Consider the following 26,897-nt stretch of genomic DNA (forward strand, 5'->3'; position numbering starts at 1 on the left):
AATTTGAGAAAAAAAGAGAAATATTTTGAGGCTAAAAGATACAGCATAGCATAAGAAGAGAGTTTTGCATCAAAGTGCTGAGGGAGAGACAGTGGAGTGCTCAGCACTGAGACATCTCTATCACATCCTTCAAGGCTCAGGGACCATTTCAGGAGAGGTGGCAGAAAGAATGTAAGAGCCAAAGAAAGGGAGGAGTGATTTGCAGTACTGTCTTCCAGACAGAAAGTGACCATGCTATTCATGACTTCAAAGTGGTTTGTGCTACCTAAAAAATGATGACATTGCAATAGGACAGGGGACCTAGTTGGAAAGACCACGGGATTCAGTGGAGGGGGAGTGTGGGGAGGGAGGAAATAGAGGGAAGGAATTATGATCATGGCGTACGGTGTTTATGTATGGAAGTTGGCAATAAAAAGATAAAAATAAAGAGAGTTTTGCATGTAGTATTAAAGTGAAAGGTGGCTGTGATGTGGGGAGAGAAGGGACAAGGGAAACAAAAAAATGTTTGAAATGCAACATAATGCAACCCATTTCTTTGTATGCTAAATAAAAATAATTTAAAAACTTAAAAGTATTAAATTTTTTTTAAAGAAGAATAGTTTTCTTTTAAGTTTTTATTTATCTACTTAAGAGAGAGAGGCAGATAGAGAAAGAGAGAATGCGCATGTCTGGGTCTTGAGCCACTGAGAATGAACTCCAGACTCATGTACCACCTTGTGTATCTGGCTTACATGTGTCCTGGGGAATCAAACCTGAGTCCTTTGGCTTTGCAGGCAAGGGCCTTAACCACTAAGCCATCCCTCTAGCCCAGGAAAGTAGTTTTATAATTAATTAGTTCTTGAATGACTTTTGAGGTTATGACATTGTTGAAATTTTTATGATTAAAGATGCTGGCAAATAAGGCAATAAAAAATCATAATGAAGATATCCTTTACTAAAAAATATGTAACAATTTAATTTTTACTGATTCTTCTTTGTGTACAGATACATATCTAAACCCCAAATTCCCCTTTCTTCTGTCAATATATTCTTTTCTTTGGAAAGACCTAACACAAATTTATGCTAAAAATACTGCTTTTTGCCTCATAGATAGATGATTATTCACATGTGCTTCTCTCTACTTGCACAAACAGGGATTCCTGATAGTTTCATGTTCATTGTTAATTGTATTATAAACATTGGGATTTGGAACCACCTTTCTCATCTCTGCAATTCTTTGGAAAGTTCCCCAACTTTTATGACTGGCTGTTAATTGAGAGAACAAAGAGTCTTTTTAAAAAATGGATAACAAGCTGTGTACTGGATTAATCCTCAGTTGAGTTTCATATTTTTGTATGCGTGTTCTTCCCAACTATTTAACCAATAGTGATGTTTCCTTCTTTTGGATGATATGAATAGTATTGGATTCTTTGACTTATATGTCACATTTAAGAAAACCCTCAGAAATATTTTAATAAGTTAAATTTGTTTACCAAAATGGCCTTATTCAGACTTGTTACTACTTGTTAAGTGGGGGGGGGGATGGTAAATATTACTTCATCTCAAATTGTCTTAACAAGTATATATTGATTCTATTGTTTGTTCAATTTTTAGGACAAGCAGGGCCTGCCCTGGTGGCTTGGAATCAGCTATAAAGGAATTGGCCAGTATGATTTACAAGACAAAGTGAAGCCTCGGAAAGTAAGTATGAGTCATGCCAGACACTTATGAGAACTTTGAACCATTCTATAGCTTGCAGCATCACATTCAGGGGCCCCTTGAACAATCTCAAAGACCTTTACTTAGAGAAGCCATGGCTTCAGAAGTGACTCAAGTGAAAGGTAAAATATTTCATTTTTGCACCATTTACACAATTCCATATCTGTCCATTTTTTTGTGTGTGTATGTATGTATGTATGTATATGTGTGTTCCTTTGTATGTGCATGTATGTGTATGCATGTACATTTATGGGCATGCGAGTGAAGGCCAGAGAATAATCTCGGGCATCATCCTGAAGAAGCTGTTTATTTCTTTGTGAGACAGGGTCTCCACTTGGCCTGCAGCTCACCAGTTAGGCTAGACTGACTGGCTAATAAGCCTCCGGGGTCCATTCATCTCCACGTCCCCATGCTGGTATCATAAGTGTGTACTATGAAACCCAGCATTTTTATGTGGGGTCCAAGGATCAAACTCAGGTCTTCAGGTTTGCAAGTCAAGTTACTTTATGATTGGGATGCTAGCATATATAATCCAGAAGGATAGCCTTGGGCAGACCATGGTCTCTATTCCAATGTTCTGTCAGCTCTCCTGGACCAGATGAGCTGGACAGTGAGGCTACCTACTAGAAAACTACTGAAGAAAACAAGAAAGCAACATTTGCCTACCATATCCTCTTGGGTTCTCATAATAAAGGCACATATTGAATAATATAATTTACATTTCATCTCTGCCACCCCTGTGAGCAAGATTAATTACAAGAAGGAATATCTGGGCAGGGTGTGAAGGCACACACCATTTTTTGGGGGGGATGGGGTTCAAGGTAGGGTCTTGTTCTAGCCCAGGCTAATGTGGAATTCACTATGTAGCATCAAGTGGCCTCAAACTGATGGCAGTCCTTCCTCAGCTTCCAAAGTGCTGGGATTAAAAGCATACCCCACCAAGATGGCCTGGTGTATACCTTTAATCCCAACACTCAGGAGGCAGAAATAGGAGGATGGATGTGAGTTTGAGGCCAGTGTGAAACTACATAGAGAATTCCAGGTAAGCCTGGGCTAGAGCGAGATCCTATGTTGGGAAAAGAATAAAATCAAAAAAAGAAGAAGGAATACCATCCTTTATATTTGTCTTGTTTTTCCATTCTGTGGATCAAATCCAGGGCCTTGTACATGCTACGGAAGGGCTACACCTTCAGACCTCTTGCTACTGTTTTTTTTATAGCTGGGACATTCATAATCTATTTAGCCAATCCTTCCTCACAATTCTCCTGCCTCAGCCTCTCCAGTGCTGGGATTATAGGCATGAACCACCACGCCTTGCTACCAATTCTCTTTCGATGGACATTTACCTTTTCCATGGTGGAGAGGGGGGAAGGGTGGGAGTATGAAGCATGGAGAAAATTGTCACCAAAGCAGGAAACAGGTTTGAATGCATCTATCTAAGAAGTCATTGCCTATCATGGTTTCTTAAAGCAAGTGTAAACCTCATCACTATCCCTGTTTTTCTTTGGTTTTTGTTCTTTTATTTTATTTTATTTTATTTTATTTTATTTTATTTTATTTTATTTTATTTTTGTGGTGGGTCCATGCTGACCTGAAATTTACTATGTAGTCCCAGGGTGGCCTTGAACTCATGAGCAATCCTCCTACCTCTGCCTCCCAAGTGCTGGGATTAAAGGCATGCACCACCATGCCCCAGCTCCTGCTTTTCTTTTATTTTTGCTCATTTCATTCTTGCCTGGATTTTGTTTGCATTCAGGAGTCTGTCTGGTTTTTCTGAATCTTGCTTACAAAATAGAACATAAAATTCAATATGGCTTGATAAAAATGAGAGTCCCTTAGAATGTAAGTGTATCTAAAAAAAAAGCGTCAAGTTTTCTCCACAAATGATGGTGAGTCAGAAGCTACACAGCAGGTATTACCCTTAATTTCCTCTCCTGCACTCATGATTCATAAGCCTTTCTTTACATTCAGGGCTTCACAGAAGTCGGTACACATTACTTGACACTGATCATAATCAGGTCAGCTTGCTCATTCCAAAGTCTAGACACGGCTCAGAAGCCACTGCCTGGGCTCCATTTGCAGTTTTCGTTCTCTAGACTTGTCATTCTCTTCAGAAAGGACTGTTAATACATACCTCGCATTACTGCTTTCTCCCCTTTCTTAAAAAACTATATTCTATTGTGTCTACTCTGTGCTATGGTTTTCTTCTTGCTTCCCTTTCATAAACCCAGACCATACATTTTGCTTTGACTCTTTCCTGTGTCCTTCCTGGTAACTTGAATTTAATGGGCAAGCAAATAACCCACGAGGTCCTACCCTGGCTCAGGCTGCATGAACAAAAGAATGCGTAACTCACAGGGCTGAAAGCCTACCAGAAAAGAAGGTGCGTGGTTCAGGTGTTTGCATGTACCGGGGCATACTGCAAGTTCTCAGATGGACGCGCAAGAATCGAGGTCACAGGACAAACTCTAATGAACTGAAGGCTGTTGTGAAGGCCTTAGGATGCTGAGCTTCTTGAGCCACATGCCTGCCTCGTTAGCAGGCCAAGAGAGAGATTGACCAAGAATCTGAGAGAACCATTGCCAAAAGGCAAAATGTTTGCAATAGGGCTCTTCCAAGGTTCCACCGCCAGTCTTTCTAGATAGCGCCTGTTAATTATTTCCTATGAAAGCTAGAGTCTGTGTTCATTTGACCTGGTAAGGCAGTAGCAAGCATTTTTCATTTATTTTAGCTTTAATTTTTTTTTTCCAAGCTAGTCCGGGGTGCCAACAAGTTGTTTTCCATCAGTGGTTGTTTTCCATCAACGAAGCATCTTATTGTGAGACAAGAGTTGGGGAGGCATCCCCGACCGTATCCCTGATGCCTATTTGCTGGTGACTTGGTGGTTACGAATATGTGTGTGTGTGTGTGTGTGTGTGTGTGTGTGTGTCTACGTTTATGTATATGTGTGGGTATGTATTTTTGCAGTACTAGTGGTTTGCTCTGGGACTTTGAGCAAGTGAGGCAAATGCTGTATCATTGAGCTCTGTTCTACACCTCTATTTGCTAGGTGACTTTGGCTGTTTTTAGTATTTCTTTTTTTTAATATGTTTTTATTCATTTTTCATTTATTTATTTGAGAGTGACAGACACAGAAAGACAGATAGAGGGAGAGAGAGAGAATGGGCGCGCCAGGGCTTCCAGCCACTGCAAGCCAACTCCAGATGCGTTCGCCCCCTTGTGCATCTGGCTAAAGTGGGTCCTGGGGAATCAAGCCTCAAACAAGGGTCCTTAGGCTTCACAGGCAAGCACTTAACCACTAAGCCATCTCTCCAGCCCCGTTTTTAGTATTTCTTTGAAGTTTGCTTCCTCATCTGCTCAGTGGAAACGCCACCAGCTGCATAGGGAGGTGGCGTGAGAACTAAAGGAGGCTGTATTCTGCTCTGTGTTACTAGATAACTGCTCATGGAGTGAGGGGTGTGAGTGATTAAAGAGGGTATGGAGACGATCTTTGAATTACTGGTTGGAGGGTAACACTACACTGTTACAAAACCAGAGTCCTGGAAAAGTGCTGAGTCCATGTTTCTAGGTATTTGTACATCCTTCTCTTCCCGATCCACTAACCACGATGCCCGAAAGGATATGATATGAAGAGAAAACAATTAAATCTCGAGTTAAAAACTGTAAAAAAGTCAAGAGTGTTATAAATGTAGATGATAAGCGGTCTTCCTTTTTAATGCTCTCTTCGCACAGAAATAGTGTATTACAAACTTTTATGGAAGATGAAAGCTTACCGGAACTCAACTTCCAAATGGTAGGACAATCTTGAAGAGATGGCTCAGTAGTTAAAGCTATGTGCTTGCCTGCCTGCCTGCCTGGGTTCAGACCCCTAGCAACCCATGTAAAGCCAAAGAGTAGGGAATTGGGGCTTAAAAAGTAAAGCAAAAAACAAACAAACAAACAAAACCCCCCACCAAATTCATGAATCTTTCTGGGTTTTTCAAGGGGGAAAAAAAATGCACATTCTGTACAAAGAAGTAAACAGTAGGATCCTGGCTAAGTAACTATTAATATGTGTGGCAGGACCACAGTTCTATCCCTCTGGCAAGAATTTAGTCTGGAAAAACCAGAGCCTGTCATCACACAGCATCATTTTTTTTTTTTTTTCATTATAACATGACAAGAAAGCCTTCTGATAGATATCATCATTGCAGCGTTCTAGGACCTCTAGTGGTGGGAAAAGTTTTTTGACCTTCAGTTCACTGGTTTAGTTTTGGTGTATTTGTTGTTTGTTTGTTTTAAGTTTTTCTATTTTTTCTTTATTTACGAGCAGAGAGAGAATGAGCACACCAGGCCCTCTAGCCATTGCAAACAAAACTCCAGATGCATGTGCCACACTATGCATCTGGCTACATGGGTGCTGGGGAATTGAACCAGGGACTTAAGCTTTTCAAACCACTGCTTTAACTACTCAGCCATCTCTCCGGTCCTTGTTTGTTTATTTTTTTAACTGTGGGAATTCCCTAAAGCCCAGAACCAGATGCATTAAGCAATAAGCACAAAGGCCTTTGTATTCACTAATCATAAGACTACATGGTTCATTTTATTTATTTCAAGGTAGTGACTTGCTTATTTTTCTAAGCACAACCATCTTGACAATCTCAACCTCTCCTTGCTCCTTCCACCTCCAGCTTACCATCGTGGACCTGGGCTAGAAGGGCCTTCTCCCACTTGCTTCAGTTCCTGAGAGAGGTTGACAGACCAGGAGACCATGTACTATTGAATCATACTTCGTACGTTAATACAGAATAAAGTGTGGTGTGGAAGAGAAACATTGGATTACAACATGTCCTCCAGAGTCTAGTCCATCCTGTCTGTAAAGTGTATAATTAAGCTCCAGCCACACCAATAATCAATCTGATTGCTTAAACCTGCAGAGTCAGTGGGAGGAGACTGCCAATCTGGTACAATGCATTTGAAATCAGAACAAGTTCAGCATTCCCACTGACCAGCTGACTAACCAAGATCTGGTGCTTCACCTTTCTGGGTCTTCATTTTCTCATCTATTGACCTCAGATATTTCTGTCTCCCTCACAGAGTGCTGTGAGGACCTGAATTATTCACTGAGTAGATAGAGCACCCTTCACACCACATTTTAATTTACAGTATGTGTCCTGAAAGGCATGGAGTTTTTTTCTTTATTAGTTGTGTACATACTCAGTGTGTAGACAGCCATGTTGGTACCAACGATAGCTTCCTCCCTGACCTCCCATCTCCAAAGGGACCCTCCTCATTGGGGATTGTGTGTCATGCGTTGTGGGGAAGAGGCAATGTATCTGTGCATAATGTCCCAACTTGTGGCTCTAGCAATATTTCCACCCCTTCTTCTGCGAATTTCCCTGATCCATGTTTGGTTCGTTTTAGGTCACTTCAGTGATGAGGTCTTGGGAGCCTCTGTGTCTCTGGATCTCTGGTTTAGTAGGAGTTGAGTGCTCTCTGTGTCTATCTCCTTCACCCTTGTGCTGGTACCAAGTTTACCAAGAAATCAGCACTCTTGCTCATTTCCCTAATTACTCTATGGTTTCAGCTGAGGCCCTGGTGGGGTGCAATGGGAAGATTCTCTCCTCAGATTCTGCATCCATCTGAAAAAGAGAAGCAGATTCTCTACCAGAGAGTGATGTCAGCATGAGATAAATGGGAGAACCATTATTATTTTGGAGAGAATTGAATAAGTGCAGGCCCCCTTGTAGCCCAAGATTGGTGGAAGCTTGATATTGGAGAGCTGGCTTGTTTTTTGGATATGATTCTGACATGTTTCTCAGTTACAGCTATGGGTTCTGTTCCACTGAGCAGATCTGTTTGTCAAGGCAAGAGCAGTTGGTTACCCGTCATGGCTGTGTGCCACTATTGCACCTGTGTGAACATCAAGTCAGGTTATTTGCTGCTGAGTAGCTTAGACCACAAGTTGCTTGGACAAATGTTGGCCATTTTCTTCCAGTTGCTCATGTAGCACCTTCTGGCACTAGATCAGCTAACTGTCTAGGGACTGACTCTCTTCCAGATTCCAGGCAGGTGTCTCCGTGTTCTCTATCAACAGCATATGGGGTCTTCGGCAGTAGGGTCTTACCATTAACCTTTGGTAGGTCATCAAGAAGCATGGTTTTTATAATTAATTATTTTTTTTGACAATTTCATGCATGCATATAATACATTTTGATCTTGTCCTCCTCCCACTCCCAGTGAGCCCTGAATTCCTTTCTCTTCCTAAGTAGACCTCCTCCTACTTTCATGGCTTTTGTTTTGACCCAATGAATTTAAGTGTGGTTGCTTGCATGAGCATAGGCGGGAAGTTATTTACCAGAGCATGAGGCAACATTCCAGTGGCTATACCACTGAAGAAAATGCCTGTCTCTCCCCAGCCACCATTATCCGCTTCTTACGGAAGGGGTGGGCGCTCTTGAGGATACATGGTATTTTTCTTCATACTCCATAGTCAATCACAGTTAGAATAGTGTGCAATTCTGAGGGGTGAGAACTTTACAAGATTTGTTGAGTCTTGCTGAAGAAGACAGAAATAGTCCAGAGCAAGTTATTTAGTCCCCATGTGTGGGGATCCAAATCCAGGATCCCAGCAAGGGATGTTGGGGGGGGGGGTCATAGTCCAAACCATAACTCAAGGTATTCTGATAGCAAAAGCAAGTGTAAACTGCATCCTGGAGAAGGTAAGTCACTTCTGTCATTCTGTACTCATTTCCTTGGAAATCTTTTCAACAGATAGTTGGTGGGAATCAAGTAAGCAAAGGAAGGAAGACATAATTATAAACTTTGAACTGGCTCTGATGGAAACTGACAAGAGGGAGGGGTGATTATGGGATGGAGGAAAGGACATTTGGTGTGCTCAAGGAAGTCCTGTCTGAGAAAGGTGACACTTAGGCTGTGACTTGACGTCTAAAGTACAGGGTAGCTGGTTCTACTCAGAAAGCAGGGTATGCTGCCAAGAAGGAGGGTGGCTTGTAGGCGCTGAGTGGAGACTGCTGGAGCTGGACTTCTACAAATAACAGAACTCAGGCTGAGGAGAGGCTCTGTTAGTAAGTGATTGTCATACAAAGCTTGAGAACCTGGGCTTGGATTCCAGAACCTACATTAAAAAATTGGGTGTAGTGCAGCGCACCAATAATCCTAGTTCTGGTGAAAAGGAGAGGGAATTTCAGGCACTTGTTAGTTTGCCTAGCAGAATGAGTGAGTTCCAGCTTCAGTGAGAGACTTTGTTTCAAAACACAGAGAGTGACTGAGGAAGACACCCAATGTTGGTTGGTCTCTTGCCTCCACATGCATACACATACTCATGTTCACAAGCACATACACCACACACACGCAAAAGAAAACAAAGAGTCAGAATTCCTTAGGCAGGTTCTCTTGGCAGGAGAGGAAATATCTCTCAGTGGCAGATTCATCAACTGTCCCCTGGCTGTCCTTATTCACTGTACCTAGGCCTATAACCAGTGGCAGAAGTGTTGACATACAAAGGAAATGAAAGCAGCTCTCAAATGAAGCTGACTAGTCTGAACTAAAAATGACACAATTAGCAATGGGGACAAATCATTCTATGAAGAGCCACATACAGGAATGGCTTCTGTATTGTCTGCTTGTCACCAGCAGTAGACAGCTTTGGGATTTGTGTTTTGTTTTGGTAGCAGGGTTTTACTGATGAACTCAAAACATGAAACTCATCCATTCATTTTTTCTTTTTAAAACATTTTTAAAATATTTTATTTATTTAATTGTGAGGAGAAAGTGAGAGAGAGAGAAATAAAGAGGGTATAGCGACATTAGAGTCCCTGGAAATTGCAAACAAACTCCAGGTGCATGCACCATTTTATGCTTCTGGCTTGAGAATTGAACTGGAGAATTGAACCTGGGCTGGCAGGCATTGCAAGCTAGTCTTTAACCACTGAGTCATCTCCCCAGCTTAGAATATATATATATATATATTTGCAAGCAGAGGGACAGACAGAGGGAGAGAGAGAAAGAGAGAGAGGACAGAGACGATGACAATGGTTGCACCATGGTCTCTAGCCACTGCAAACAAACTCCAGATGCATGCATTACATTGTGCATCTGGCTTTACCTGGGTACTGGGGAATTGAACCAGAGTCATTAAGCTGTTCAGGCAAATGTCTTAACTATTGAACCATCTCCCCAGCTCTTTTAAGAACTTTAAAAAACTATATTATTTATTTACTTGTAAGCAAAAGGAGAGAGAGAGAAGGAGAGAGAGAGAAAATGAGAATGGGTGCTCCAGAGCCCAGTGCCCCTGCTGCAAGCAAACTCCAGATGCACTGTACCACTTGGTGCATCTGACATGACGTGGGTATGACTGGGCACTCAAACCCAGGCCATCAGGCATTCCAGGCAAATGCCTTTAACTGTTAAGCCATTTCCTTAATCCCTTTTTTAAAACTTTTTATTGACAACTTCCATCAGTATAGACAATAAATCATAGTAATTCCCTCTCACCACCCTCATATTCCCCCTCTCAAATTCTTTCTCTACTGAATCCTTCCAATTACTCTTTCTTCTGTCTTGATGTCATCATTTTCCCTTTCCTACTATGAAGGTCCTGTGTTGGTAGTATCAAGCACTGTGAGGTCATGGATATCAAGGACGTTTTGTGTATGGATACAGCATTAATTTATCTGTTCTTATAAATTTGTAGCAATAGAGTGTAATGTATTTGATTATGTATTTTTTTTTTTTTTACCCAAAAAAGGACATTTATTTAGCCTATCATTTTTGTGAGGTCCCTGAACTAGTATCTTGTTTTTGTTTTTGTTTTCAAGGTAGGGTCTCACTCTGGTTCAGGCTGACCTGGAATTAATTCTGTCATTTCAGGGTGGCCTTGAACTCATGGCAATCCTCCTACCTCTGCCTCCCGAGTGCTGGGATTAAAGGCGTGCGCCACCACACCCAGCTGAGATAGTATCTTATTTTATTTATCTTAGACAAGGAAAAAGCAGTCCTTGCCATCCAGGACCCAAAAGTACATATAGAAAGAAAGAATATATTCAGAATCAGGAATTTTTATTGAAATGATGTAATAATAACCAACATGATTCCAACCGTTTAGAAGGGAAACCACTTCCAAACATCCTGGTCAGCCGCTCTGTCAGCTGTGAGCCGCAGCAGAGTCATCCTGGCTGTCCCGCTCACAGGCACTGTGGACGCTGACATGACTTCTAATAGCCATAGCTGTGAGAGGTTAGAAACCTGGACACGAGAGAAGCTCAGATGAAATACGACACATTTCCTGACACCCACAACTTTTTCACCGAAAGTTTTTCCTTTTTGCAAAGACCCAACATATTAAACGCCTTGCATTTAAGACGTGACATTTTGTGTGTCTATAAGGCTATAAGGGCACATCTGAAGGAAATAATTTGCATTTGGATATGTTAAGAAAATTATGTTCACCATAGCTGATACTCTTAGTAGGACCTCTTCTAGCCTGATCTGCCTCTTTATTCCCTCTCCCAGATAGTGTTTGTACTTAGAAAGACATCTGAACAACCATTTGTTCCTAAATGCACCATCTAGTCCAAAGAAATAGAACTCTAAAATGAATTATTTTAGAGCAAAAGCTTTAATCACCTTTGTTGACACATCCTGGTTGCCAGCACCTGGATATGCCACTAGGCACTGTACTCTAAGTCTGCATTCCTGTCCCAGCAGGGCGGCCCTTTGCTCTGGGGCGTCAGGATGTCATATGTGCTAGACATAGCACAGCGTCCCCATTGTGCATGGCCCTTTCCCTCCAGTGTGATAACCAGCAATGTCCTGATGACAGGAAGGTGCGTGGGAGAAGTGCAGAATCATCATAATTAAGAACCACTAATTAGCAAAATCCCAGGACATAGTAGACATGTGTGGGACACATCTAATCCCAGCAGCTGGGAGGCTGAGGCGGGAGGATCTGTGAGCCCTCGGCCAGCCTGGGCTGCATAACAGTTTCAGGCCAGCATATGGTTGCATTAATGGCTCTTTAATTTCCTTTAGATTTTGTTTATTTTTATTTTGGTGTGTGTGTGTGGTGTGTGTGTAGTGTGCAGGGCATGCACTATAGAGGCCAGAGGAAGACATTAGATTTTCTGCCTTATTTTCTTTATTTTCTATCCCCAAGGTAGGAGATCCCTGTTTTTCAGTCAGGTTGGCTGACCAGTGAGCCAGTTTTCCTGCCTCTACTTTCTTAGTGCTGGGTTACAGACCTGTGCAGCCACGCCAGGCTTTTCCACCTGGGAGCCAGTGATGGAACTCACGACCTCATGCTTATGCCCAAGTGCTCTTACCTGATGAACCATCTCCCCAGCATCCCCCTCTTTACTCCCCCCCCCATTTTTTGTCTTTTTCTTCCTTTGTTAATAACAAATGTCCTTATAGCATTCCACCTAACTAAAACAAAAACAAAAACAAAAACAGAATAGCGTGGTGTGGTGCATGTAGCTGCATGTGAATCCTGTATTGGTCCCTGTTTGAGTGTGTGATGTGGTCAATATACATGAATCTCTGTGAGCCTTAGTTTTCTTTTTGGCAATGTAGACTAAACATAGAGCCTTTGTGTCTGGTTGTTGGGAAAACTCAATGCATCCAGTTTTGTGATACTACAAAAATCCTTATCAGTGTATTCATAAGTGTAGCCTTTCATTGTGAAAATGAGAATAGATCAATAATATGTGATTTGTTTTGCTCCACGTAACAGCAGGGGACACCCTATATGAGTCATTGTTTGATGTACCTTGCCTCTGACCTTCCCAAATTTAGTCATTTCCAGGTGAATTTGCAGTTAAATGATTAACCTGTAATCCAAGTGTAATTCAGCACCCAGCCCCTGTGACGGTATCTTTCCTATCCTTGCTTAGAGTTAAACCTGGGTGATATCTAGTGGAAGTTTTGTTACAGTTTAAAAGACAACTAGATCCTTTCTGCCCAAGCTTTTCCCTGGGAATTTCATGACCCTCAAGAAAGTTCCCCTGCTCGTGGCAGGTACACACCATCCTCAACATTCTTGTGCTTGCCTGGGCACATTCCTTTTTGCCTGGCTACTCCAGACAGGAGGCAGCTTGCTGCCCTGTCTGCCTGTGAGGCTGCTGGTGCCCCACCCCCTCCCCCTCCTCATCTGTGACCTCACAGTACAGGACAGAGAACAGATTTCCTACCTACAGGGTGTATCAGGAAACCACCCACGAAATCAACACATGCAGTCCAGCTTGGTTAAAAAGCCTGAAACTCAGAATTGGAGGTCTGATGATACAGCTATGTCAACAGAGTAACTCAGCTGTTTCCCCCTCGCTGGAAAGACAGATGTGCAGCCCAGATAGCTGCTGCTCGCTCTATTTCTGCTCTTCAGTGGCTGCTGTCTGCTTGATAAACTTAAAGAAACGTGCAGTCCTTCCTAAAAAACACATCTAGCCCTAGCACGCACTTAATGTGTATTATAAAGCGCCTTACAGACATTATCTCGCTGGACAGTTCAGACAACCCTTGCAGGGAGGCATTCCTGGTCCATTTTACAGAAGGGGAATCCAAGGCTCTCTGGATGTCGGCACCTTAGCCAAATAGCACAGCTCCAAGTAGTGGAGCTCCAAGTAGATACAAGCCTAGGCAGGCTGGTGTGGCTCCTGTGGGCTTTGCCGGGGATAAGACCTGCTTTCAGAAACAAGAGTGAGACCCACAGAAGGTGCCCAGAAAATTCTGTTGATTGGAAAAGAATGTGTCCCAAACGTGTACATAGTACCCTGCTTCCTGAAAGTTCTTCAGTTTTTTTCTCAGTGTCTTTTTTTCTTTTCTTTAGGTAGACAATAACCTCAAATATGTAGGGACCTTTTTCATAGGCTATAGATGGGGAAAAGGATATTTCATCTAGTTTTTTAAGGGTGTACAAGCGAGAGGGATCTAACACAGTATTGACTATTAATTCAACAAAGTGCCTTAAGAATTTAGCACATTTACTTAATAAAGTACCATGATGTGAAAATTGTACTAAAACCATCAGCTTCCTTTATATCTCAGGGTGAAGGGGAAATTTTGGACTATGATATTTTTACAAGTTCATTTTCAAAATCACGCTGGATGCCGCCATATAGTCCTATGTGAGGTTCTAAATTTTTGACACTTCTTTTGCTTAAATTTTATTTTTTTGTTTATTTATTTGCTAGACAGTGGGGAAAGAGAGAGAGTGTGTGTGCACACACAACAGGACTGCAAATGGACTTCACTCCTGCTGCAAATGAACTTCACAGACATGCGTCAAATTTGTGCATCTGACTTCCTGTGGTTATTGGGTAATTGAACCCAAATAATAGGCTTTGCAAACAAGCACCTTTAGCCACCTAACCATCTCCCCAGCCCACTTCTTTGTTTTAAGACAAGATGAACAGTGACCTAAAGATACTCTCTTTCTATTGTAAGTTCTTGATTATCTCTCTGTTAATATTATTTATGGTGCTCCCTTTTCTGTTTATCTATTCACTCTTGTAGTATCAAAGTAATCCAGGATTGCTATCTGCTGTTACTATCTACTTCCTTTTGTTCCTTCCAGAGGGCACAACTAATCCTTCTAAATGAGTCTTAAGTAGAAAGACATCTGGAGGGCCTCATTCATAGTCTATTTTCACCTTACAGCTACTAGCTGCTTCCCTTTTGTTATGGGCAGCGGCAATTTTAAAAACCAACAGATTTGCACACTCATCACTTCTAGTGAATACCACAATAAACACTAATTAGTGGTTGCTATTGTACATGTTTAATGATCATTTAAGAAAGCCTTTTGGTTTCATATTCTTGATTTTTTAAAATTATTAACTTATTTATTTGAGACAGAGAAAGAGGCAGATAGAAACAGAGAATGGCCACACTAGGGCCTCCAGGCACTACTGCAAATGAACTCCAGATGCATGCACCACCTTGTGCATCTGGCTTATGTGGGTCCTGAGGAATCAAGCCTGGGTTTTTTGTCTTTGTAGGCAAGCACCTTAACCACTAAGCCATCTCTCTAGTCCGTCATATTCTTGATTCTTAAAAGTAAATAATACTTTATTGTTCTTCTCTTCTTTCTTCTCAATCTTCAGTCATGGGGTTTTTAATGGAGTTTTAGTGAGGAAAACAGCTAGTGTGTTCATGCACATGTGCATGCATATATAATACATGGTAGTTGTAACCTGCAAGACATCATTCCCTCCATAACTGTTCCCGAGACGATAAGGAATATAAAGCAAGCTTTGCTTCTTTCTGTCGTCCTGTGAATTTTGTTCTTTTCCTCAAAGGCAGAATGACTTCCCTGCCACTCTCTTTATCTTTCAGGGAATAAAGCACCACATGATTGACAGGATATTTCTGTGATGTAGAGTTCCCAAGAAGTCAGGTTGCCTATGGACATTTCCTTAACCAGCATCATTTTCTCTTTTCCATTGGTCTAAGATTTCTACTTGTATTTAACGAGAGGAAGCCTCTGATTTATCCTTTAAGTGCCACACTGACAGAAGGGTGAATCATCTTATCTGCAGGGCTCCACCAGTGTCTTAGAAATGAACTCCCTTCACCTTCCACTGACGCTTTGAGACCTCATCCCGCCCTCTGAAAGCAAGCACACAGAGAAAATTTTAAAGCACGATGGAATAATGATCACAGACATTTCAAGGCAAAATAATGCAACGCACAAACAAAAACCAAAACTGTTTTATATCCAGCCACCAGATAGGTTTTCATGTATTGCTACACTGAGAAGTATATTCTAGGCAACTATAAAACACCAATACGACGAAAATCATATGAAACAGACTGATACTAATTTTAAGTAAGCCTTCATTATTTTTTGTTTATTCTTATTTATTTGAGAGCAACAGACAGAGAGAGAAAGAGGCAGACAGAAAGAGAGAGAATGGGCGCACCAGGGCTCCCAGCCACTGCAAACGAACTCCAGACGCATGTGCCTCCTTGTGCATCTGGCTAACGTGGGTCCTGGGGAATCGAGCCTTGAACCAGGGTCTTTAGGCTTCACAGGCAAGCGCTTAACTGCTAAGCCATCTCTCCAGCACCATTATTTTTATTTTGACAATTAAAATTATTTTTGTTAGGGAAACTACTACCAAGAATTATGACAACATGTGCAAAACCGCTTAGATGGACAATCGCAATTAAATTTTCACATTCATTTTATGTCAACTTTTGTTAAAGAAAAAATATTACTGGTCATGCTGACGTTTCCTGTCCCACTGAACTCCTTGTGTATCCTGCCACCCTACTCAGAAGCCGCCATGGTTAAGAGAGTAGATTTAAGATTACAGGTGAAGAAAGGAACAGCGATTCTTTCACTTTGAAGCGCTGCCTAGTTCCCATACCTTCTTGTGCAAACCCAGTTACCATGTAATTATTTCTGATTCTCTAAAGAAGTTGGAGCCCTTGGCTCTTTAAGTAGGGGTTCTCCTTGCTGGGAGCATGTTGGCGTCTGTGCCAGGCAGGCTGATCTGAGTCAAAAGCGCTAGCATTTCCCATTTGTAAGTGATAAGAGGGGGAGGTGGCAGCTCTCGGAGATCAGGTTTCAAGCGAGCCCTGGTTTTATGTGTGTGGGAATGGACGCAAAGGAAAACACGGCCCAGTGGCTTTCTGACTCTTCCCGTAGAACCTGTTCGTGTGCGGGGTAAGTGGACCTGGGTGAAAGAAGGTTTCCCTAAAACAGCCTCCGGGGAGATTCATGCCTGGATTTAAAGCCAACTCACTTCGCAGGAAGTATCATGGGAGTCCAAGCCGCCCCATTTTAGAAAACCGTCTCTTCTGGGAAAATCTGCCAGGGAGAAATTGGCTGTCTCCTCCCCGGGGGTGTGGGGGGGCGGGTAAGGCGTGCACTGGGGAGGTGTCCCTCTGCAGAGCGGCTGATGTCAGTGGTGTGTCAAACGTGGGAGGCTTGGTTTGTGAAACCGAGTTACACCTAAGTGTCTTATGAAACTTAGTTCAGAAGGCACCAGAGCTGCCATCTGGGAGGGGGGGTGGTGGTGGTGGGAGGCGGACAGAACCCTGGGGCTTCCCCTCACGTTTTATTTTGGAATTTATGGATGGAAAGAAATGACAGCCTCAGCTCTACAGACACTGTAGGACACCGGTACGTAGTTTAATGCTTTCACTAAATCCTCTTTGAACCAGGACAAGTGTGATAGTCGCAAGCAGCTGCGTGTTGAGACCATGCAGGGCTAAGGTCCTCCTTGTACTGGCTTGCTGTACTGTTTGAGGTCTGGGGTCAACACTGCTCCCCAACAGACCTTCAGCTCAGCCTGGTCCTAGCTGGGAGGTTCACATATTTCTGAAGTGTCCCTTCCTGCCCTTTAGAAAATGGCTTTACTGATCACACGTTGCAGAGAAATGCTTCTTATTTAGACAATTAAAAATACTCCTTTAAGATCCTACGGGGCTACTTTTAAAGAGAAGGCAGAGTCTAAGGGTGGAGTAAAGTCACCCCCGGCTGTTATTTCCCTCAATATCAACACTGGGGGACAGAGTGCAGGATGAGAACTTGTAGTGTAAGCGGTTGGGAATGAGGGGAAAATACAGTGAGGCGAGCTCTGTCCTGTGAATGCACTGCTTTTTACCAAATCATTTGCTGTTCAAGTGCACCTTTCTGATAAAGTTTGCTTCTCCATCCAACTGGCAACTCACCCTAAGTCCTGTGGTGCCGAGGAGAGATAAGGGTAGGGAGTCTCTGGATGCAACTTGGAGGAAGCAAGGGAGTAGTTAGCCCCCCTCTCAACCCTGCCCCCCTTCCGGGTGCTTAGCTGCTTTGGTGGCATTTACCGGAGGGGAGCTAGGTGAGAAGCTGTTCTGCCATGTATCACCTCAGCACAGGAATCCCTTTTACTTTCACTTTGCATTCCTTTTAAATGTATTCCCTGATTATATGGAAGCATCCCTTTGAGTATCTTTCCATTTAAATATGAGATCCACATCTTTGAGCCGGTTTATGCTTACTGGAATCCTTGCTGGTTTCCTGTAGCATATAGTCAGAGGAAAAAACAGTATGCCTCTGCGCCCCCTTCCCCCACCGCGGATGCTGCATTGTTCCAGGAAGATTTATAGCCAGACGAAGTTTACTCAGTAAAGATTGTTGTCTGAAAAAGGAATAAGATGGCTTCAGGTTGTAGTTGATTTGGAAAACGCTGATGAATAACCTGTGTGCTTAACGTTATCAGCACACCTTCGTGGGAACTGAAAGTCGTTGGTTATGAAGCTTATTTACGGACTTACTAAAAATAAGTGTCATTAAAACTATGTGGCTTTCTGGTTTTCTTCATTTGTCTTTTTAGTTATTTCAATGGAAGCAGCTGGAAAATTTATATTTTCGTGAGAAAAAGTTTGCTGTTGAAGTTCACGACCCTCGGAGGTAAGGCTCAGAGGTGTTTGTTTATGTGGTCACCTTGTGAATAGGGATGCTGTGAACATCTGTGTATATACGTTTTTGCATGACAATATGCAATTTAATTTCTTCTGAGGAATTGCTTAGGAGTGAAATTGCAGAATCAAAGGATAATTATGTTCAACCACTGAGGAAGCTCTCAAGACTTCTCCAAAGTACTAGGCCACTTTACATTCAGCCTAGCAATGCATGGGCTTTTAATTTCTGCACATCTTCACTTGTTATTTTAAGTGTGTGTGTTAAAGCCAAGTGAAGTGGTTATCTCTTGTCTGCCTTTCATTCAGGTATAGTGATGGGCATAACCTCTTTTCATGAGCATATTGGCCATTTATACAACTTTATTTTTATTTTATTTATTATCTATTATTTATTTATTTATGTGAGTGAGTGAGAGAGAGGTAGAGAAGGAGTATGCCAGGGCCTTTAGCTACTCCGCACAAACTCCAGATGCATGAACTACTTTGTGCATCTGGCTTTACGTGGGTACTGGGGAATTGAGCCCAGGTCACTAGGCACTGCAGGCAAGTGCCTTAAGTGCTGTGCCATCTCTTCAGCGCTCATTTGTATACCTTTTAAGGGAAATATATATTCAGATTCTTTGCTGGTTTCTAATTTGTATGTTTCTGCATCCCTTGAAAACAAAAAGCAAGCAATTGTCAAAGTTATTCTTGTGAATAGAAGACAGGATGTAGGTTCTCTAATCTCCTAAAAGATCTGAATCCACTCACAGTGGTTGCCAGAGATCATTTATGTTTGGAGGCCAGAGGTGTAGGAAACCAGCTGTGACAAAACGATGATCCACGGAGATAGGCCAGATTCCTACAAAGCCCCCATGTGACACGCACACACTCACATGCACGATGCCTGTCTGCCTCCATGCTCCACCCTGCTTGCTTGCATTCCCTCTCTCTCTCTCTTTCTCTCCCTTCCTCTCTTGCATTCTCTGGCTCTCACTCTCCTCCACACCTTTTTTTTTTAACACCTTTTTTCCCACCTCCTCTTTACTTATTACACAATGAGCAGTTTGGACCACTTTGAAACTGGTGGTTCTCAGCCAATATCATTATGTCAAATATGCCTAGATCAAAGGTATCCAAGAATCCCTCACATACATGTAGAAGCCAGAGCTGACAACATTGATTGCTTTCCTCAGTCACTTTTTACCTTACTTATGTGTGTGTGTGTGCATGTGTGTATATGTTCATGCATACGAAGGCCAGACGACAACCTCAGATGTCAGTGCCTTCCACCTTCTTTGTGGCAGTCTCTTGTTTTCCATGCTGACTAACCCACAAGCTTCTGAGGATTCTCTTGTCTCCATCTCACTGTATTTACACAAGGTCTATCTTTGTATGGCTTTTAAGGTTATGAACTCAGGGCCTCATGCTTGTGAAGGAAATGTTTTATATACTGAGCCATATCCCTAGCCTTTCCCCTTACTTTCTGAGACAGTATTTCACTGCACTTAGAGCACACTGATTAGGCTGAACCAGCTAGCCAGCAAACACTAGGGATCCTCCTGTGAGCCTCCCAGTATATAGGTTCACACCACCATGCGGACCTGAGTTCAGATCTCTAGTACTATTCACGTGGCTACTGGAGATCTGAACTCAGGTCCTCATGTTTGCACAGCAAGCCCTTTACCCACTGAGACATCTCTCCCGACCTTAGTTCTGTCATAAGAGGATAAAACCCAGAAACTCAGCTCCTGTCAGCCTAAGACTGCAGCTGGAGGATGACTAAAAGAAAAGTGCTTTGTTACCACATTGCTCACAGGGTACATATATGTTGTACGTGGTACTGGCTCAGAGGTGAGCAATTCAAATGCTTTCTTTCATCTTTCAGGATTTCAGTGTCTAGACGAACCTTTGGGCAAAGTGGCCTGTTTGTTCAAACCTGGTATGCAAACTCTTCTCTCATCAAGTCCATCTGGGTGATGGCCATTAGTCAACACCAGTTCTACCTGGACAGGAAACAGAGCAAAGTAAGTAACTAGAGGTATTTCTATGTGGACAATCTCTCTTTCTCTCTCTCTCTCTCTCTCTCTCTCTCTCTCTCTCTCTCTCTCTCCCTCAAGTTTTAGTTAAAATATATATTTCAGTTCTACTACCAACTATTTTAGTGTTTTAAAGGTTGTGAGATTTGCATGCCTATGTGTGTACATTGATGATGTTCCTGGCATTTTAAAGTTAGTGACTGAGGGGGCTGGAAATAGCAAACCCTAGGGATCCTGCTTACATGCTACTTTAGCTTAGTGGAAGATTGCACACCTAGCAAGAACAAGTCCCTGGGTTCAGTCCTCAGCACCCAAAAATAAATAAATAAATAAATAAATAAATAAATAAATAAAGTCTTATGCTATTTCTGAAGTATTGCATTAATATATAAATGTTCCAAATTTTCCTCTGTGTTGGCATTTTTATTGTATAGTGACTTAATTATTACATTAATTTAAATGTTGAATTGTGCTAATTTCATGTCAATGTTATATATTTCATAGGCAAAAATTCCTTCAGCCAGAAGTTTAGATGATATTGCAGTGGATTTGACGGACACAGGAACACAAAGGGTTTCCAAGATGGTGACGCTTGAGGCAAAAAGTCAGTTCATCATGGCAAGCAATGGCAGCTTGATATCCTCAGGTATTGATTTAGGATTAGAGAAGGCACTGGCCATCCTTGCTGTTCCAAATGCATGTTTCTGAGAATGATTCTTTTTAAAAATCAAAACCGATAGAATGCAACAGCTTTGAATTGTATTTATAACTAATTTTAAAGACTATAAAAAGCAGGGTGTGTGGGCCAGTTGGTAGGGTACTTACTAGCATGTACAAAGCCCTGAGTTCAACCCCTAACACTACACAGAACCAGGTGTGATGTGGTGATGCACACCTGTAATCCCAGCACTTGGGCAGTGGAGGCAGGAACATCAAAAGTTCATGGTCATCCTCAGCTACCTAATGGATTTGAGGCCAGTCTGGGGTACGTGAGACTCTGTCTCAAAACTTTATGTGTGTGTGTGTGTGTGTGTGTGTATGAATTATAGTCAAGTTATATAAGTAACATGAGATGTAGCAAAAGTGAGTAATTAAGTGTGTCTTGAAAGGATGTTTGCTTCTCATAAGCTTTACCATCTTTCCCCAGTTTTTTAGGTTTTGATACTGTTTAATTCTTCACAGCATATAAATGATATACAAACATGATTACAAATGCCCACTTAACAAAATTTAATTGTTGTGCCCCAACCCTCCCTGTATGGAAATTCTGGATTTTTTTTTTTACCACTAAGTATGTGTAATGTCACTGAATTGCGGTCCTGTGTAACTCCCATGCTCCACTTGGAGGTCTGAGGCAGCACAAGGTTCCTTTGCCCAGAACTTTCCATTGCCCAGCTTGCATACAGTCTCGAGGAACATTTGATAACAACCATCTCAGGGAATGTCTTCCATCCCTTTTCTCTTGCTTAGACAAACGAAATGTGTTCTTGGGTGTGCCTGGATTGTGAAGTTTCCAAATTGACTGAGCCAAGATGTACAGAAAGCACCTTTTCTTACCAGGCTCGTTTTGATGGCCTGAAGCATGTGAAAATGTTCTCCAGTTTCCTCTCATTATGTTCGGAAACAAGGAGAAAAGACATGAAGTAGCACTTAGTAGCAGCCTGGCTTCACAGTCTTTTGTTCCCCAGCCAGGAAGGAAACAGGCCTTATGTAAACCTCTCCGCCCTGCCCCCACTCTAGGTTCCCAAGACTCAGAAGTCAGTGAAGAGCAAAAGCGAGAGAAAATCCTTGAACTCAAGAAGAAAGAGAAACTGTTGCAAGAAAAGCTCCTGAAGAAAGTGGAGGAGCTGAAGAAGATCTGTCTGCGGGAGGCTGTGAGTGTTCCTCGCTTTCCTGCGTGCCTGTGGCGGACAGCCGTGGCCTTTTCCGTTTACCACTCTTGCCCCTGTCCTATTTTACAGGAGCTCACGGGCAGAATGCCAAAGGAGTATCCGCTGACCATAGGCGAGAAGCCCCCGCAGGTCCGGAGGAGAGTGGGGACCGCTTTCAAATTAGATGGAGACCAGCTGCCTAGTGAGGAGGTACGAGAGCCCATGCTGAGCCACCTACACGTGGGGCGCTGTCCAGTGTCCTCTAACTGTTCCTTTTTTTTTTTTTTTAATATATTTTATTTATTTATTTGAGAGAGAGAGAGAATGGGTGTGCCAGGGCCTCCAGCCATTGCAAACGAACTCCAGATGCCTGTGCCCCTTTGTGCATCTGGCCTACGTGGGTCCTGGGGAATCGAACCTGGGTCCTTGGGCTTCTCAGGCAAGCGCCTTAACAGCTAAGCCGTCTCTCCAGCCCTGCCTTTGTTTTTTGAGTCACTCTTACAGACTTTCATCTAAGCAGTAGAAATGTTTCGAGTAGGCAACCTAGATTGAATCCTTTCATATACACACTTAATTAAAATCAAGCACATTTCTTACTGTTTTGCTCCTCAAATCATAGAGGACACCAAACAAACCTCAAGTGTTAATAAATTGAGAAATGGTAATGTGGCAGTGAAAACAGATCTTCGACGTTAGATTCTCTCATTTAAAACTAAGTAGCCTTTAGAGAATAGTTTAATTTCACTGAAGGGTCTTTTTTTTTTTTTTTTTTTTTTTTTTGAGCTGCAGTGTGGTAATAATGGTGGAACTTCCCTAGAGGTGTGTGTGTGTATTTACACACAGAATTAAAATATGGGGACCAATAAAATATATTTTTTCTAAACTTTTTTTTTGGGGGGGGTTCAAGGTAGGGTATCTCTGTAGCTCAGGCTGACCTAGAATTTACTAGGTAGTCTCAGGGTGGCTTTGAACTTACAGTGATTCTCCTACCTCTGCCTCCCAAGTGCTGGGATTAAAGACATACGCTACCTCGTCCGGCCAATATGCATTCTCTTACTTGAGTATCATCAGCCAATACAAACCACCCCATGGGTCTTGTAGAAAAAATTCAACCAACTTAGCTTTACAGACTAACAGGTGTTTCCAGCCACAGCACAGTAAGTTTTAATATTTATTGAATGCTTACTTGTGTACTCATCTCTGATCTGAGCAACACACATTGTCTCATTTAATCTTCAGCACCCTTTTACAAAGTTGGCACTCTTCCTTTTGCAAATAAAGCAAGCTATAGCATTAAGAGATTACCTACAGCTAGTGTATTCAGTCATGTAACCAGGAACCACGAGCAAGAGCAGTCAAACCCAAGTTATGTGTCTAAATTTCCACATACGAATGCAGAATCGATGAGTCACAGGGGAGAATCTGTGAGAACGAATTTTTACCCAGCCTCGTGAATGAATGAAAGATACCTCCTTCCTGGAAAAAAAAAAAGGAGGTTGGACTAATGAGAAAGTCAACATGAGATGGCTGAGCAATGTTTTGTCCTCTTGGGAAGTGTTGGAGGATGTTTGTGTGTAAAAACCTGAATATGCATGAATTTATTATTCAGCACATGAGGGAGTGATTATATGTGTCCATAGTAATAAAGCAACATTGTTGCCTGAATGCAGGATCCAGCTTTACAGGAACTGGAGAGCAATTTTCTAATTCAGCAAAAGCTGGTTGAAGCTGCAAAGAAACTTGCCAATGAGCCAGACCTTTGTAAAACTGTGAAGAAAAAACGAAAGCAAGATTACACAGACGCGGTGAAAAAGCTGCAGGAGATTGAAAATGCCATCAATGAATACCGAATTCAATGTGGGAAGAAACCAAGCCAGAAAGCAACAGTTATTCTACCAGGTTAGTAAAAGGGAAGACTTTTGTGAGAGCCCTGTAATCAGTCCTTTCAATGGCATGTAGTATTTCTGAACTTGCTCATCTGGTAAAAGACAGAAGAAAGAACAGGATCAAAAGCAAGTGTCTTAAGTAAACATGGTTAAATTTTGAGTCTCACAAGTATGCAAACTTGATGTTCATTGAGAGTTTCATTACTGCAGTATTACACTGTGAATTTATCTTTCAGGATGAAAGCTTTCACCCCAGTATTGGCTCATAATAAAATTAAATTGACTTATAAATTGACTCATTTGACTATCAAAATACTTTTGACAGTGAAGCTATTAAGAATAGTGAGTTTAGAGCTGGGCGTGGTGGCGCATGCCTTTAATCTCAGCACTCGGGAGGCAGAGGTAGGTGGATCGGCGTGAGTTCGAGGCCACCCTGAGACTATGTAGTGAATTCCAGGTCAACCTGCACTAGAGTGAGACCCTATCTCAAAAAACAAAAACAAAAAAAAAAAGAATAGTGAGTTTCGTATTGTTGTTTCTGAAAGATTTTTAGTTAGTGTGCATTTTGTTAAGGACTATCCTACATGTATGTAAATAAAGAAGATCCCTCATAATGATTGTATTTCAGGAGGATGTTTAGAGATAGCAAATGGTCATGGATAGAAGAAGGAATGAAGATAAACAAGATATAGGAATATAACTCTGTGTGAATAAAGTTTTGTGTAAACATGTATGTACAAAGGCTGATTGGGAAGTATTTAAAAATACTAATAGCCATAGAATTTCAATGCTGTCACTTGCTTCCGTTCTAGATTCTCAACATTATGTGTCTATGACTCTCTCATTTAGAAAAAAAGTAATGTGATTTGTATTCAAATAGATTGAGAATCTAGTTGACCTTGTTCATATATTGCCATGTTTGTCAGATATGACCATTGATTGGTATTTGAAATTGTATTATTTCTTTGAATTTCAGACTCCCCCCCAACACCTTTACATGTTAACAGCTGTGAGCATGTGATAGTTCTTACACTGGGTGGTGTGTTATAGTCACAATTTGTGGTACTTTACCTTGTTTTTCATGGGTCATAAGATTATACATCTTAGATTTGATGAAACAGGTGACTGGGTTCAGAATAAACTCAGATTTAGGGCTTTTTGATCCATAAAGCAGAGATACATCTTTTGGAAAGTAAAGTAATGCACAAATGTCAGTCTGCTACATTTGGAGAATGTGGGTGACTCTACCTTTAAGCATGCAGTTCAGTTAGCTTGATGGAGGTTACATCTACTCCAATAGACATAGCAGCTTGCCAGTGCAATTCACGTTCATGGCCATTTGTTACAGTCCATTCATCCTCGAAACTGTGCTTGACTCAAGTGTTCTCCTTTTCAGTTGCTGACATTTGGGCAACAGATGGTGCCATTGGTTGAGCTTATATTGGATTAAACTTTTTTTTTTTTTTTAAGTGTGCCCAGCAGCTGACTATCCTGGCACTTTGCCCTGTGGCTCCACTGTGTATCTAATTAAGAGATAGTCTGCCTGGCACTGATAAAAATGAGCATCTGAGATCAGGTGAAGAGATTCTCTCCATAATGGCTTTGAAAATTATATTGAAGTGTTGTGTTTGGCTAGAACCTTCTGCCAAAACACTTGACACCAAATATGCATGATTTGGGAAAGCATATCAACACATCTGAAATCTCTCTCTCCCTCCCTCTCTCTATCTATCTCTCTCTGTTTCTCTCTTTTTAACCAAATGAGTTATTGGAGTCACCAGAAATGTTCAGAGCAGGATGGTTGCCCTTTCTAACCAGAACGTTTAGTATGGGTAGCAAAAGCAAGAGTATAGCTAGTATATATTGAGCACTTGACATATGCTGGGGGCTGGCTAAATTCATCATATCATTATTTCGTTAGCTGGTTTACCCCAATAGGGATCATTGTTATCCCTAATTGTGCAGCTGAGCCGAATGATGCCTATATAGGGGAAGGTACTGGCCCAAAGTCTCACAGCTAATCAATTGCAAAAACAAGGTTTAATCGTATTTATTGGTTGTCAACTAAAGACATTTTTGCCCCTGATTCTCAGAAATATTTGACAATATTTGTTAAAATTGAGGGTGGGTGTGCTGCTGGTACTCCATAGGTGAGAGTAAGCATCCTGTCACTCATAAGTCTGTCCCCAAAATGTGCGTAGAAGGTCGCATTTTCCTTCAATACAAGAAGCATTGAACATCTGTTCTATTTTAAAAAATAGAGTCAATTGTCAGATTCCACATCCGCAGAATGAGAACGTCGAATCAAAGTTATTCTGGTCTGGGGGGAGCCTCTTGTCTGTACTGAACAAATGCAGACGTTTTATTGTAATTATTTTATAAATAATGCAGCATAGCATTTATATCATATTAGGAATTAAAAGTAATATAGACACGACTTAAAGTGTGTGATATGTTATGCCATATTATACAAGGGCCCTGAGTATCCTTAGATTTTGGCATATTTGGGAGACCCTGGAACCAGTCTCCCATAGGTATTGTGGAATGATTAAATCTATCGTAATATCTGTACAATAACGTAGGATGTTTTATCGTAAGTAATAAATGAGTAGATTCCTACAACAGTTAATTATGCCTAATGCACGGTCATTAGTTTTATTTATCTAAAAGAAAATAAAATGCACTCCACTGAAAATAGTTCCATTACACTTGCTCTAATCATATAAATTTGCAATTATACTAAAAGTCATTATTTTTATTCACAGAAGACATAATTCCTTCAGAAAGTAGTTCATTGTCTGACACCGCCTATGATGATCGTAAGTGACTCCTTTTTGGCTTAAAAATATAACATATTCTGACCTGTTAAAATAAGTATTAAATTTAAATAAGGCTACATGATTCTTTTTTGAGAAAAGTGGAGTGAACTTGTTGATAGAAAAACTTGTATTTATGTAAATAGCTGGAAAAGGAGAAATTTGATTGCTCATCTCCTCAGGTTAATTTGACATTAA

The 26,897-nt window shown here is 41.5% G+C and overlaps 1 protein-coding gene across 4 annotated transcripts in view; it reads left to right on the plus strand.

Annotated features, from left to right (window-relative positions):
- The window catches only part of Frmd4b (FERM domain containing 4B), a 363,678-nt gene that overhangs the window by 318,886 nt on the left and 17,895 nt on the right, over positions 1-26,897 (plus strand). For all 4 annotated transcript variants that reach the window (XM_045133597.1, XM_045133598.1, XM_004651521.2 and 1 more), the window contains 8 exons: positions 1,594-1,680; positions 18,021-18,097; positions 19,976-20,114; positions 20,631-20,772; positions 21,867-22,000; positions 22,088-22,207; positions 23,668-23,896; positions 26,649-26,702. In XM_045133597.1, the coding sequence (XP_044989532.1) occupies positions 1,594-1,680; positions 18,021-18,097; positions 19,976-20,114; positions 20,631-20,772; positions 21,867-22,000; positions 22,088-22,207; positions 23,668-23,896; positions 26,649-26,702 (982 nt within the window). The remainder of the gene's footprint in view (positions 1-1,593; positions 1,681-18,020; positions 18,098-19,975; positions 20,115-20,630; positions 20,773-21,866; positions 22,001-22,087; positions 22,208-23,667; positions 23,897-26,648; positions 26,703-26,897) is intronic.

This window comes from Jaculus jaculus, chromosome 14 (assembly GCF_020740685.1).
Source record: "Jaculus jaculus isolate mJacJac1 chromosome 14, mJacJac1.mat.Y.cur, whole genome shotgun sequence".
NCBI lineage: Eukaryota > Metazoa > Chordata > Mammalia > Rodentia > Dipodidae > Jaculus > Jaculus jaculus.